This window comes from Mixophyes fleayi, chromosome 3 (genome assembly GCF_038048845.1).
Source record: "Mixophyes fleayi isolate aMixFle1 chromosome 3, aMixFle1.hap1, whole genome shotgun sequence".
Classification (NCBI taxonomy): Eukaryota; Metazoa; Chordata; class Amphibia; order Anura; family Limnodynastidae; genus Mixophyes; species Mixophyes fleayi.
In genome coordinates, this window is record NC_134404.1 from 27797084 (window position 1) to 27813351 (window position 16268).

General features: G+C 39.8%; 1 protein-coding gene across 2 annotated transcripts in view; it reads left to right on the forward strand.

The window, feature by feature from the left end:
- LOC142143429 (cytochrome P450 2B19-like) overlaps positions 1–15123 on the forward strand; it is a 51789-nt gene extending 36666 nt beyond the window's left edge. For both annotated transcript variants that reach the window (XM_075201269.1, XM_075201270.1), the window contains exons 7-10: positions 1658–1799; positions 3413–3597; positions 9152–9293; positions 13823–15123. In XM_075201269.1, coding sequence (XP_075057370.1) covers positions 1658–1799; positions 3413–3597; positions 9152–9293; positions 13823–14001 — 648 coding nt within the window. In that variant the 3' untranslated portion in view covers positions 14002–15123. The remainder of the gene's footprint in view (positions 1–1657; positions 1800–3412; positions 3598–9151; positions 9294–13822) is intronic.
- The last annotated feature ends 1145 nt before the right edge of the window (positions 15124–16268 follow it).

Consider the following 16268-nt stretch of genomic DNA (forward strand, 5'->3'; position numbering starts at 1 on the left):
ACTGTGGTAATACATGTTCGTTGAAGAAACTGCTATACAGGTGTATTATTTGTAGGTACTGAAATAGCTCACAGTGGAACCTGTTTAGGGTGTCTATGAATGAAGGGAAACCACAGAGTGGTGTAATCTGTAACAAAAAAAATACCCTTTTTATCTACAAAGAGGAAGATGTGTGTCAAAACCAGGTGAAAATGTAGGTTTGTTCCAAATTGGAACTAGTGTTGGGGTATGAGAAAATATGGAGAAGCTGCGCTAGTCGCAATGACTCGCTCTCTTCCTCTTTCTTTCCGTGCTGTTTTTATCATTACATTTTTTCAATATGATTGCCTCTTACACAACAGAGAGGGGGGTGGCTCGTTCCAGGGAACCACCTAATTTTGTGGCATTACTTTAAATAGCAGGGAGGGCCTCACCTTCCTGCATGCTACAGTGTTGTGCCTACACCTCGTGAAGACTGCTGTCGCTGACAAAACATATTGATTACCTGTTGCCTGACCTTTTGCCTATTTCTGAATGTTCTCTGTCTGCTGCCAGTCTTCAGCAATGGCTTGTTTATAGACATCCCTTCTTTCTGCCCACATCGACCATTTGGCCTGTCCTCGACTATATGCATTTTTACTAGTTTCCTTTCTGTATGCTACCTAGGTGTACTATACTCCCAGTCTCTATATCTCATCGCTACCTGGTACCTAAGATCATTTTTTACTACTTTGATTTTCAGTCCTGGGGGCATCTGAATATCACTTTCTACAGGAAAGACAGCTTGCCATAGATGAAGACCTCTCTCACGTCCTGTTCTAAAGTTTATCTTGGTATAGAGTGGGAGCTCAGCTTTAATAGTGACCCAGATCCCAGTGCCAGACAGCAAGTACTGCCCACATAAACCATTCTATATACCTATGCAACCATAGACGAGCTTGCACTGGAATGCCGGCTGGAAGTGCTTGGTAACCATTTAAAAGCCAAGGGATCAGAAGTAACCAATTTTTACTTCCGTACAATATATATGACAATTGATCTCATACATACAAGCAATGACCCATCACATATTTTTCCCATAATAATGGATCTGTTTTGCATTTTTGGCCCCTACATTCTAAGTATATCAGTCCTGAGTGAGTATTTAATTTTTATTCCATTATAATAAAGTAAAGTCTCCTAAAATGCACAATATTTTCACCCAAAACTGAAAATTCTGTCTCTGATGGAATACTATAAGTGAATCTCTGCCCCTAATGTTACTTACTTGGGGTCTAGTATAAAGAATTTCTAGTGGGACGCCTGACATAATACATCCCCTCTGCTCTCCCTTTTCATGCATCTCTTCGCAGGCAGTTTGTTATCCATAAATTCTTTATTTAGAGCTGGAGCAAAAAAAATTAAAAGTGTTTTCTACAAATCACCAAGTACCTCAAGATTTACTATTACGCACTTGATTAACTGACAACATTTTAAAACCATATTTCATAGAAGTCTTTAGTTATTTCCAAAAATGTATTATAGCAATGTAAAAGAAGTTATCTACCATAGCTCATAAAATAAACATCACAATTGGTGCTACTATATTGTTCAATAATGTGCCAGTTGTCATTTATAATGATAAATGTGTAACAGTAAACAGTATTGAGCATAATGATGTTCTATTTTTATTATGCAGGAGAAGCCAGAATCCACTCTGTATTACCACAACGACAACCTGATTGCACTGATGGTGGATCTATTTGTTGCTGGAATGGAGACAACCACTACCACTCTGAGATGGAGCCTCCTGCTAATGATGAAATACCCAGACATCCAAAGTGAGAAATTTATATATGGGATAATACACTCATACTGGGAAATATAAGGATATGAGAAGTCACCTGAGAGTTCTGTGCCAATACAAAAGCATAAGGCCATTGGGTGAGTGTGGTATTATATGGTGACTTCCCATATCTATATTTCAAAATAGGGGATGCTTTACTACTTATAATACATGCATAGCAATTTCTGACAAAGGAATAAATTATTTGAGTATTTTTAAGAGCTCCGGGAGAAACAATTCTATCACATTCTATCTACGGACTCATCAGGAACACGTATGTGATAGAATTGTTTCTCCCGGAGCTCTTACAGGTGCGCACCTGTCTTTTTTCATCACTGGAATTTACACGCTGACACGCAATCAGCATCAGCACGGAGGAGACCTAGTCGGGACTTAGTATACCATTGCTGGACTTAACGGGGACCTGAGTAAGTGCGTTCCAATCACGCTAAACCCCTTTATCATCGTCCAGTCCCACGAACATTTCTCCATTTTCTTCATTGGCGTCATCATATTGACCATTGACCATTGGCCATTTGTTTTTATACAGGATCTTTTTTGGATTGGCATCCATATCCATACACCTATAATATAGGATGAGGCAGTACCCTCCATCACTTACTTTTATTGTGCTATGTCTTACCATTGGACATTTGTATTTTAGTATATATGTGATTTTGATGTCCACATTGGATTAATTATTTCACATTTTGTCCTACATCATTAAATTGTGCAAGTTTATTTCATCATCATCATCATTTATTTACATCATTAAATTGTGCAAGTTTATTTCACTTTGATTTTATGTGGTTTATGTATTGGCTGATATTTTATCAACCAACACACATCTAGGTGGAGTTCCTCCCAGCGCTGTATACACTTTTTGCATTAAATTTGACCTCTGTTCAAATATTTAAGGAAAAAGTAATGACTGTATACTGCTAAAAAACTCACAGCCTATTTAATAATTTTAACCTCTTTGTTGTTATCCGGTAGAATTATACCTTTCAGGTGCTTTGGTGAAATGTTCTATAGTTTCCACTAAAACTTATAATGAAGTAAGACATCTTATGACTTCATAAAGTGGTTTATAATGATATAAGGTGTAAAGAACATAAAAAATATTTGAGGATCAATAAATGGAACCAGTAACATTCTACTAGTGACAACATTCTTGACAACTCTCGTAGTTAAACGTCTGTTTTTTCCATGTCATAGATTATTTGTGAAAGAGCAACATACTCCTGAATGAGTATAGTCTAAAAGTTATAGAACAGCAAAGGGCACCACTGAAAATAAGTGTTTATAATGTAATTGACAAGCATTCTGTTACTGGTATATTAAGACATATAAAGCATCTATCCTATATTATGTGTCTGTACTAAGAGACCAATGTATATTACTTCATAAAAAGCACTGGTGACTTATGGCAAGTTAATTTTGGTATGTGCTGAATAGATATTCTTGAAGGAAAACCTTAAACACATCTGTAACTGAATCAGTAATTTTTGCTGTAGCTTTTAGTAGAAATAAGTATCCTTGAGTGTGTTTGTAGTCTATAAACATGTGACATGAATTATAATTTATATAATACGACTTTTTGGACAGAAAAAGTGCAAAATGAAATTGAAAAAGTGATTGGATCAGCTCAACCTCAAATAGAGCATAGGAAACAAATGCCGTACACAGAGGCTGTCATTAATGAAATTCAGCGGTTTGGTGATATAGCTCCGGGTAATGTCCCACATGCAACGTCTCAAGATGTTACCTTCAAAGGCTATTTTATTCCAAAGGTGAGTGTCAAATTTATCATACACAGCATATCATAGGAATGCAGCTGGGTTCAGTTAAGGATGTCCACAGCAAGATTCTTAAGGAGAATCCTCTTCAAGCTACTCACTCTTACATACAAGGCCCTCGCCAACTCCACTGCACCCTACATCTCCACCCTCCTCTCTATTCATGCTCCATCCCGCCCCCTCCGATCTGCCAATGATCGTTGCCTCTCTTCCCCCCTGATCACCTCCGGCCATGCGCGGATCCAAGACTTCGCCCGCGCTGTCCCCCCTCCACTGGAACAAGCTCCCTTCCTCCATCAGAACTTTACCTAAACTGTCCAGTTTCAAACAGGCTTTAAAAACCCACCTTTTTCTTAAAGCCTTCCAATCTCCCACTTAACTTCCTACCTTTTCTTCTGCCTCTACCCCTTCCCTTATCCTTATCCTCCGTTCCTCCTTCTCTCCCTCTCTCCCCTGTGTCTCTCTGTCTGTCTACCCCACCCCTTAGATTGTACGCTCCTTCGAGCAGGGTCATCTCTCCTCCTGTCTTCACCACTTTTAGCTCTCCAGCTACCTAGCCCTCCTGCTTGAGGACCCTCTTCCCCCGTCCCCTCTTGCTCCCTCCTCTCCCCTCTGGGGGTTTCCCTGTCATCCGTGCCCTCCCTTTTGGGCTCTGTCGTATGCGGACCTTCCCCGCTCCCCTCCTCCCCGCCCCTTGCTGTGCTTTGAGCTCACTGAGTTGCTGTACTTATTGTTTACTGTACTGTGCTGTCTCACCTCATATTGTAATTTTGTTTGTCCCTGTATGGCGATACGGACACCTAGTGGAGCCGCATAAATAAAAATTAATAATAATATAATACTGCTACAAACATGTTAAAATAAACACACACATGCAATACTGTTAATATTGTAAAAATAAAGAGTTTATGGGAAAATAAATGCACTGGCAAAGATACAGGCTCATTTATGAGCCAAACACAGCATGTAAAGGGACTAGTAACAGCTTCTCCTCCACTCTCTTTCAGTGCTGTAACTAGACATTTCAGTGCCCTGGGCGAGACAGGGCACCGGCGCCCCCCATCAAAGTGGGAGTGACATTTACCAAGTGGGTGTGGCCAACCTAATGTGGGGGTGTGGCTAGCACTTTACTGAAATAATTCTGCTACACATATTTGCAAATGCATGATATATATATATCTATCAGAGCCGGATTTACACCTCATGGGGCCCTAGGCAAGATATTGGTTTGGCCCCTCACACACACACACACAATACACACACACAGTGGCATCACACTGTGCCCATCATGCTGTTTCTCTCACCCTTTTTGTCTCCCCTTTATTGCTGCTCCATTTATGATACATTTCCTCCCCTTTGAGTCTTCCCTTTATTGCTGTGCCCCTTTATGATGCTTTTTCTCCCCTTGCTTTTTGTTTTTCTCTGGGTAAAAAAGTAGGACAAATGAGCAACTAAATTTAGCAGTAGTAAGCCAGTAACAATATATATACATATTCGTGTTTATTTAATAACATGGTGCAGAACAACTGCTAATGTAGAAACAAAACCAGAGAAAAATAAGCCCGCGCTCGGTATATCCCACATTATATATGGTACCAGCTGCTTGGCAACAAGCCCGCGCTCGATATATCCCATATTGTATGTGGTACCAGCTGCGTGGCAATATAAATGCCCATATATGTATACAAAACAGAAAGAAAGTTGTCAGCGCTTATCCTTTAAACTGCATATCTGTGTGTGTCTGCAAAATGAAAACGAGGTATTAGTTCATACTTTGATCAAAAGACTTAAGCCTGCATCCCACGTCAAGGGTACCTCATTATATGCAGGTCCTACACTGACCTATATGCTTTAAACACTATTAAAATGCAGTTAAAATCAGATGCACTCACCTCCCAGGTATAGGGGTTTACATCTAGCAAAAGCTGGCTTGTGAACCACACCCAAATGTGCCTTAAATAGGCTTGATGGACAGCTGCTATGACAAAAAGGCAATATTTTGAAACAAAACCAGAGAAAAATAAGCCTGCGCTCTGTATACCCCACATTATATATGGTACCAGCTGCTTGGCAACAAGCCCGCGCTCGGTATATCCCATATTGTATGTGGTACCAGCTGCGTGACAATATAAATGCCCATATATGTATACAAAACAGAAAGAAAGTTGTCAGCGCATATCCTTTAAACTGCATATCTGTGTATGTCTGCAAAATGAAAACGAGGTATTAGTTCATACTTTGATCAAAAGACTTAAGCCTGCATCCCACGTCAAGGGTACCTCATTATATGCAGGTCCTACACTGACCTATATGCTTTAAACACTATTAAATGTAGAAATATACAGTTGGCAGACTGTCCTGCTCTCTCCTACCTGTTCTTGTTGCTTTCCCTACCTGTGGCTGCTGGTGTCTCTTGCTCAGTTGCCGCTTGTCTGGATCCTGGAATGCTGGGGGCCCTATTTAGAGAAAAAAAATGGGTACATGACATTTAGAAAACTCCAACCATTCTCGGCATTAAATAAATAGCACCCACATTTTAAAATTAGGTCTCTCTCCAGCCCCAACATTAAAATGCTAGTGTTCACATTTAATAAATTTACCTATTTCTCTCCCTCCAAACAGCACCAGCAACAAATTAATAGCATTTACGTTTAATAAATATAATTATTTCCCACAGCCATCCAGGCATTAAATAATTAATATTCACATTTAATAAATAGCCCTCTTTCCCAAACTCAGCCCCACATTCAATTAAAAGTCCTTTGCCATCACACATACACAACACTGACACCAGCCCCCTTGTCATCACACACACAACACTGACACCAGACACCGCGCTGTCTTCTCTGCTCACATGGAACGATGGCACCTGTCACATGGTGTGCGTCCCGTGTGACATCTAGTTCTTATGGGATTGGCCACATATAGGGGGAGGAGGAACGGATTCGTGACCACTGGAAGGAAGGTGGCTGGTCCAGGGAAAGGGTACTAACCACCTTCCTTGTTTAAAAAAAATAAATATATATATGCACAGCACACACACCAACATTTAAGTGGCACACCAGGTACACTGTCTGCCATTTGGTTTAGTTCAGTAGCCCAAGGGTGCCCCAGTATTGTGGCAATTACTACTACTTCAACTTCATTAATAAATAATTCTACTGCTGGTGGCATCTTGTTGGGAATTACTTCTACTGGTGGCTTATTAATGGACGGATGGTTAATTAATGAAGATCCTCAGTGCTAATTTTATCTTTCTATGTGTTCAAGGGCAGGTGCATAACATTTTGTACTCAGTATTTCAACTCTTCTGCTGAATTTTAAACCATAAATGACCCCCCCATCTGTTTTACTAGTGATTTTAAATTCAACATATAATATCTGGTACCAGAACATCTCAGAAAACAAACATTAGTTCAAAATAGATATTTAGTGTAAATAATCCAAGTACTTACATAGACTCAGACTAAAAAGATAGGGTTAAGTATAACATCCACCTCTTCTCCACTGAATGTATTCTGTTTGCTCTATCAACACACTGCTGTCTGTACATATACCCTGACAATCCTGTAGAACTGTTCACAGACTTGGCAGTTCGCTGTGACCTGTCATCCACAGCAGTGTGCAGGGGAAGAAGGATAAAAAAAGGATGTCTGGTAACTCCCACCTTGCATATCCTGCTATTCCCTGGCGGTGCATGCAAAGATGATGTGTAACAGTGATTTTTTTCTCCCCCCTCTCAATTCCGTTTTGTTTTTATGACGTCCCTGCTCAGACACTGATAAGAGCTTCCAGCGTCTGCAGCAGTTTGGAAAGTGAAAAAAACCAACATGCTACTCCAGACACTGACAGCCCATGCTGAGTGAGTAGCAATAGAGTGGTGAGAAGCAGGAAGGGGAGGGACGAAGAAGAAAGCAGACCAATGCCGGGGCTGGCCACTAGTTAGTCAGGGCGGCCCTGATTAGCTCGGGCTGATGATGGTCCTTTTCCTACAAAAAATATAAAATAGATGTAAATCCACCCCCCTGCCCCCCTTCCCCGACTCGCGCCCCCCCCCTGCACGAGTCGCGTGGGGAGGGGTGCCACGAGTCGGGGGAGGGGCCACAATTTTTTCTCTTTTTTTTGTTTTACTAAGTGCCACAGAGGGGCGACAGCACCGCCCGCACCACACTAGTTACGGTTCTGCTCTCTTTATACACAGAGAGCAATAAAAAGCAGTTGACTCCCATTTAGCTCTCTGTGTAGACCTAAAGGCTCTTAAAGAAGCTCTTATCCTGGAAGCAATGCATAAACCAATTCCATCTACAGACTGTAGACTTTCCCAAGCACACTTCCGCAGTGACACAGCAGTAGATGTCAGAGATTCCTGTCTGCCCCTCTTGGGAATGCACAAGGATAACAGCACAGAGTTGCCCATCATTATGTGTATTCAGTGCCACCTTACCTGACCTCTAATCTGGAGGAGGGAAACATAAAACTCTGACAAGGAACCTACCTATTTTAGGTCTCTGTACTGATCTCTGTGTTGTATTTCACCATAGATGAGTTATAGTGTATTGCTGAGAACAGTGTGGCATGTCCAAGGATTAATCACAGTATATCTGCAGTCTTGTTAATTACAAAGCTCATAGATTGTTATACTACAATATTCACTGCAATAATGTCCACTTTATCTGTTAATGTTCCTTTGTCAATGGGCTACTGGATGTACAGTTTCTAGGGAATACACTGATGTGCCAATAATTAGAAGTAAAACAAGTATATATGGAGGCATGAAGCTTCACTGTATGAGGTGACCAGTCATATTTACATAATGTACAGTAGTTAGATTTATTATTTAACACATAATTGATGCTTTCCTCTGTGAAAAAGTAGGGAATCTTATAGAAATTGCTTCCCTAGTGTTTGGGAGAAGATATGGAAAGGAACTGTTAGTGTGGCATGATGAGGTAAGAGTCAAGTGGATGGAACAAGGCAATGACTCCCTTGGCATGCGTGTTTGCAATCATCGGTCAAAAACACTGTTTGGGTTCCCTGTGTTCTGGTTATATGTGGTTGGGCCTGAGTCATTAAGGAGAGCAAGGCAAAAAAGGAGTAAACTTGATCCTGCACAAAACCATGTTACAATGCAAGGGGTGCAAATTAATTTATTTTGCACATAAAGAAAATACTGACCTTTTTGTCATGTTGTAGAAAAATACTTGATATTTTTATTTTTACACTGTAATATTAAAATTGATCTAGAACATGCTCTACCCCACCTTTAATTCTGTCCCAACATTTTAAATTTATCACCCCCCTCCAACGCAACATGGTTCTGCCAAGATGCAAAGTTACTTCTTTTATTTGCTTTGCTCTCCTTAATGACTCAGGTTCGATGTGTTTAATTTGGCAATCCACAAATAAGATCAATTTGGCTAAAGACTTTGTATTTCAACCTTATGGCTTAAAAACGATATCTGCAATGTATGGGTTCAATAAAAATATTCATGTTTTTAACTATGTATTTCTGCTACATAATGAACAGTTTTGAATATTTTTTCCCCAGGGGACCACTATTCTTCCACTGTTGACCTCTGTACTGAAAGATGCCGCCTATTTTGATAAGCCAGAAGAGTTTTACCCGGAACATTTTCTCACCTCAGAAGGACATTTTAAGAAGAATGAAGCATTTATACCTTTCTCAATAGGTAATACTAATTCTGACAGATTTTATTGATGACAAATGCATTGATGAGACTTGGGTCTTGGAGACAAGGTTACCTGGTAATATTACTTGACTGGTCTTTGGTCAGTAGTGAAATGTTCCTGTTTGGTAAACTTCTGTATGGAGCCCAGCTTGAGAGAAGAAACTTGATATTATCCAACACTTTACTTAGACAGGATGAACATACTGACTATTTATTATGACAAGTGCAGAAAATAAGTTGTAAAAAAAATGAAAATTAATCTGCTCACATACTGAGAGTGATCACACATCCTTCTATTGAGCAGTGCCACTGCAGAGGCTGCCAAACACTCACTGGGTTCTCATTGTGCTCATGAGAAATTATAGGTGTTATGCACCTATATAAGTCTATAGCACTGGATACACTGTTACTTTTAGTTCTCTGATGTTTTGACCCTGTTTCTCTCCTTGGTTTTAGATTTGGTGGTAAATGTATCAAGGTCCAATTTTGCAAATCCAGTGATTTTCTCGGGAAAGTTGAAACTCGCAGATGTATGAAGCTGAGATTTCATGTAAAATTGCCAGAGTTGTGCTTCTGTCAAAATCGCTAGAGATTAAACTCCCGACTGTTTGCCACTCCAGCTATACAAGTCTCAAATGCATGAAGCTGCGCTTAAGCAAACTCAGTTGAATTTGCTTTTTATACACGCCAGATACAACACGCTGTTTGCTAGCTGATACTTGTATAACTACAAGCTCCAGCATAAAAATGGCAGCCAGGGCATGTTGGCACTTGGAGAACCACAAGTGCCAACATGCCCTGACACCCATGGCTGGCTGGGACCGGTAGTTCCACAAAAGAAAATGTTAAATAAATCACCACACCCTCATTTAAACCACATACATTTAATAAAAATAATAAAACCCAAAAAAAGATACTAAACACCCTCATTTATACCACATATTTTTATTACAAATAATAAATCCCCATATACTCACCACTGATGTTTTCATCTGTTGTCAGCAGATTTTAATCCTAAAATGGCTGTAAACAAAGTCCAAAATATATTTGTAATTCCCAAAGTCCGGCTTGAAATGTCCCAAAAATATTTGTATCCAAAGGTCCCTGCTTGAAATGTTTTCTCTTCTTTTGGGGCAAAAAGCCCCCCTTGATTGAAGTCTTCATTTCTTCTTGGCCAGGAGGGCCCCTTGTTGTTTGAAGTCTTCTTTTCTTCAGCCAGGAGGGCCCCAGATTTGTAATCCACAAATTTATTTTGGACTTGGTTTACAACCATTTTAGGATTATAAGCTGCTGACAACAAATGAAAACATCAGTGGTGAGTATATGGGGATTTATTATTTTTAATAAAAATATGTGGTATAAATGAGGGTGTATAGTGTTTTTATTGTTTTTTTTTATTTTTATTAAATGTATGTAGTTTAAATGAGGGTATGGTTGTTTATTTAACATTTTCTTTTGTGGAACTACAGGTCCCAGCCAGCCATGGGTGTCAGGGCATGTTGGCACTTGTGGTTCTCCAAGTGCCAACATTCCCTGGCTGCCATGGGTATGCTGGTGCTTGCAGTTATACAAGTATCAGCATGCCCACACTATTTATGGCATCCTGGCTGGCTGGGACTTGTAGTTCCACAAAACAGAATGGCGTCCGTTTATTTTTTTTACACTTATATCACCGTTTAATACCTTACACCCACCGCCTAGGGGTGTAGGAAGAGCCCTAGTGATTTCAGCACTGGGCTGAGTCTCCCTAGATGGGGCACCCTCTAATTTTTTTGGCAGACCACACTCCCTAGGGAATCCAGCCCAGCGCTGAACAGCCTGGTGTTGGTTGTCATTATGGCAGGGGGACCCCTGCCATGTGTCCCCCTGCTATGGTGCCACCAACCTCAGTCTGGTTTGCCTAGGGCTTGTTATGTGAAAATTGGGGGGACCCTACTCAAACTTTTTCCCCGATTTGTCACGTAACCAGTAGTAGGCTGACAGCACTAGGGTTAATAGTGAATAGAGGGAGGACCCCACGCTTTTTTTTTAACTTTTATTTATTTGTATCACTTTTGACAGTTGCCGGGACCTCCAGCTCTATAGCAGGGCAGTGTAATAGTGATGTGTTTACAGAACACACTGCTAGAATGAAGCATGTTGTATCTGGCGTATTTTAAAGCAGTCGGGAGTTTGATCGATTTTTTAAATAGCGATTTTGACAGAAACACAACTCTGGCAATTTTATATGAAATCTCAGCTTCATACATCTGCCAGTTTCAAGTCTCCCGAGAAAATCGCCGGATTTGCAAAATCGCACCTTGATACATTTACCCCGTTGTCTGCACCAGCAAAACGGAGTCTAAAACACAGGAAATTTTCCTCCAGGAGAGTCCTAAAGAGCCCTGGTGCTTTACAGTGTGGGCCTGTTATCCTATGAGAAGGAGGAGGAACACTGGTGTTAGTAGTGATAAGCATTATGCGCATATATAGTTATAGTGTAGTGCTGGTTTGTTCTGTGATGTACTATTACTTGTAGTTCTCTGGTGTTTAAACTGAACTTGTTTCCTTAATTTGCCTGTTATCTGTCGTTCTTGATAATGGTTTTGGATTTTGATTTGGAGCTGCATCTGTCTGATAGTTTGTCCTTTGGGGATACTGAGTACTAATAAGCACAACTTGCATTAAACTATAATTAAAATGCACAGTAGTGAAGTCATTGGTGTTTATTAATGGGGAGCTTACCCAGATGAAACATTTTCATTATTAGATCCCTCATTACTGTTTCATATGAGGCACTTCAGGGATTGTCTGTAATACAGTGATTATGTCTGGAAAAGGGTGAAGCTATGGGTTTTTTACGCACCTTTAATATTGCAGTACACCACTGATATAAATATCTATATGTTCATACAAGTTATTGTAATAAATATGAAGAAAGTAAAAACAAAATGCACAGAACAAATCATCCTGCTTACACCCATAGGGCCTAATTTAGATATCAACATAAAGATGCCTCAATTACATTTCTACACAAAATGAAAAAAGTGAACAGCGCAGAAAAGAATCCCAACCCCAAAAAATAAATGTAACAAATGTCAAAGTATATGCATGCAAATAACCTTGTAAACAATTTTAAACATAGGAGATCCGGTATAAAATACACATTTAAATTATTCAAACATAATTTAATAAATAAATTAGTGCACATTGAAGAAATGCCACAATTATAAACAGAACGACAATCTGTTATTAATAGCAGTAAATGTACATGCATATATATTTATATTGAAACAAAGCAGAGCTGGGAACTCATTAAGTGAGCAATTAAATGCCAGGAGCTCAAAAATCAGGAAAACAGCTACTGTTCCTAAATAATTCCAAGGGGTAAATGTATCAAATAGCGTTTTTAGCAAATCGCCAATATTCAGCGAATCTGCATGGTAAATTTAAAGTGGCAATGGCTTTAAAGGCAAAACTTGCCATTAAAGCAATAGCTGCATTAAATTCAACATGCAATGTCTCCGATATCGGCCGTTTGCAAACATCGCAATTTGATTTACCCCCAAGACTCCAATATTCCTTAACGACAGTACATAGAAAAATATGCTCCAAATGAATATGATCGTAGTAGAAACTGGGTGTGTTCTTTTAGGTGATGATTAGAATTCCATCTAGAAACAGTGTGTTATCATTCAAAAAATGGATAGCATCTACTTTACTACTTTACTTTACGTGTAATTTAGTCTAGAAGAAACAAATAATTCTACTATGTAATCTGAATATAGATCGTAATATAGGAATTTGAACAACTCCATCTTTGTGGTCTCTCTGCTGGTAACTAGCATGTTGGCTTCGAATCTTCACAAGTGGCCACCTGATTTAAAGGAGCAGGACACTCAGCTGTTCATGCTGCAACCGCTGACACTATAAAAAGGCTCCATTTAGATCCAACAGTATAAGGCTCACTTGTGGTATCTTCCAATAGCACTGTAGAGAAACAGGTGAAACATTTTGTCCACTGGTTGTGTAATTTTTACAGCCATCATTTGCATTTGAACAAAGATGCATCTTACCACATCTGTATTTCGAATTGCATCATAAGACACGTGTAACCTTAAATCTAGCAATATAGATATGGCCAGAGCAAATATGTATCATTCATAATCATCAGCTCCAAGACTTGCACCTGGTTTATGTAGGTGCAAAGTTTCTCAAAGCTAATGTGTTCCAAAACCTGTCTCACTCAAAATTAGATGCATCTCAGCTTAAGTTGTATTTGTTCCCATATATTATTCCAATAAATTAAAAAATTATGTTTCTTGGACTCAAAATCTGTACTGGAAAAAAACTATATATAACATTTTCTTGAGTGGATTTCAAAATAAAAGGTTATCTAATGCGAAACTGACACTGCTTTAAAAAGGGAAAAATTGTGCCGTTACCTGAATAAGTACCAGAGAAAATAAATATATTAAGTGTTAAAATGTGATTAATATTTACTGTAGCATTTAGCTTCTATTATTGTTTCCTTTGTGTGTTCTTTCTAGGTAAAAGAAGCTGTGCTGGGGAAAACATGGCTAAAATGGAGCTATTCTTGTTCTTCACGACGCTGCTGCAAAACTTCACATTCAAGGCTCCTCCTGGAGCTAAACTGGACCTCACTCCTTCAATCGGTTCTATTAGCGCCCCACAACCTTACGAAATCTGTGCTATACCTCGCAGCTAGAACATGTTTTTAGATAAGCTCATTTGAAAGATATGTCATAATTGTTTTGAATTACAGCATCTACATAAGATTTAAATAACAGTGTCTCTGATAACGTTTTAGAAGTAAAATTTTTTAAGGTTAAGAAATATTTAATTCCATACCACTAATGTTGCAGCTACTGGTAATGAATTATGAATTAGTGCTTCTTACTTTTATGTATAAATGTTATAAATGTTAATTGTTATAGCCAATAATACTGCTGAGCATTCTACTCTCCTTCAGCCATGTTATGCAGGAAGAGTGTTTAGCCAGGTATGTTATATAATACAATGGTAAGGACGTGCAGGGCCGGTGCTAGGGTCCATGGCGCCCTAGGCATTTTTACAAAATCAGCGCCCCCCCACCCCCCCCGTAAAAATCGGCGCCCTCCTCCCTACTCCCCCCTCACCCCGTCTTTCCTTACCTTGTCTCACCACCGCCGCCTCTCTGCTCCGTCTACTCCCCTCCACTCACTGACACTAGTTAGTGAGTGGAGGGGAGGAGACGGAGCAGAGAGGCGGCGGTGGTGAGCAATAGCCTCTTCCCCCCTCCCCGTGCATCTGAATGCTGTGCGGCGGCCGTGACAGGTATGGTCAGCGGTCGCCGCACAGTTTTAAAGTAATTTACCATTCTGTGGCGCCCTCCAGAGCCCGGCGCCCTAGGCAAGTGCCTAACCTTGCCTAATGGGAGCGCCGGGCCTGAGGACGTGACCTGTGTGGTGGCAAGAAAAACTAAAAGGTAGATTTATCAAACCTTTTGAAAAGGGAAAAGTGTATATGTTGCCAATAGTAACCAATTAGATTCTAGCTATTATTTTCTATAATGTACTAGAGTAATTATAGTTCGAATCTGATTGGTTGCTATGATCAACACCTCCACATTTCCTTTTTAGAAGATTTGATAAATCCACTAAGATTGATGAGTCATGAACACCTTGTGATAACTTCTTTGTGCAATCTAAATTCTTCTGGGATTTAATGGAATACACAACCCTTGATCAATAAGTGTCCAATAGAATTGCATCCAGGATACTGATATTGCTGGACTTACTAATTGTAATGAGGTTGAGAACATATAAAGTTAACCATAGAATATTCCTCAGCACTTGTGTGTCCATTTCCATGTGCTTTTTTGGCATATATTTTATTGTATTATATACTTAATAGTTAATAATAAATTAATATATTGTTTTGTGTTTGCTCACATCTGGTCTCAAAGACTTTATTTTTTCAACTTTTCACATGGACATTAAAGTCTCTACATAATTTATTTTCTTAGATCGGTTAATAGTCCCTAAGGGCTGTATAACATTGGCAATATTTTAGTGTGTCGCTATTTCATACAAATTGTTATGTATGTCAGGCTGTCACAGCAGCAATTTTGTAGCTAAGGTCAGTCAGAAAACTGTGTGAACAGCTTGGAAGTTCCTGCATTCTATTTCTCATAGACCCAGATCCAGCACCTCATGACCAGACTCACAGAAGCCCTTCCCTGGTTGGCGACATATACTGGTAGTGCTGTAATCAAATAGTGAGTCAGTCCCATCATGGACCGAAGAGTATAAAGAGTGATTCTGGGCACTGACATAGGGCAAGTTTAGCCCTTGCCTCTAAAGTACGTTGGCCCAGGGGTATACTTCCCCAATGGAAAATACATGAGTGTGGAGGAGAGAATCGCTGACATTCACAGGCAAGGTTTTCCCTTCATGCATCTGCCAAGCTTACATGAGCCTAGTACTCATCCTAGCTGATGTCTGATGAAGATAGCCATGCATCTCAGTTTGACCTTACCTGCTATCAGGTCCTGAATCCCTCACTGTGTGGCCAACTCCATCAGACTTAGGTAGTGGTGCCGTGGCATAAAATATAATCCGGAAGGTCTTCGGGGCAATAAAGTTCACGATGGACCCTATGGAGACACTATAACATCAGCAAATGTCTCTCTGCAAGGCAAGTGATAGGCACATTTAAGGCCTTTGGTCACTATGCCGAAGTAGCCAGTAACAACAATGCAGAGGAGACCCAGGCAGTTCTACTTAACTCCTTTTTAATGAAAGTGGCACAAAGGGATCTTAAATCAATAAATAGCCCATATGGTGTGTATCACTTCATAATTGCATGAAAAGTGAAGGTGTTTTGTATATCACACTCACCCATCATAGGTGTATTGATAGCTGAGTTTATAAATTGTTTGGTTCCAATCAGTTCGTCAGATCCACAAATCTGAAAAATAATGTAGAAACGGGA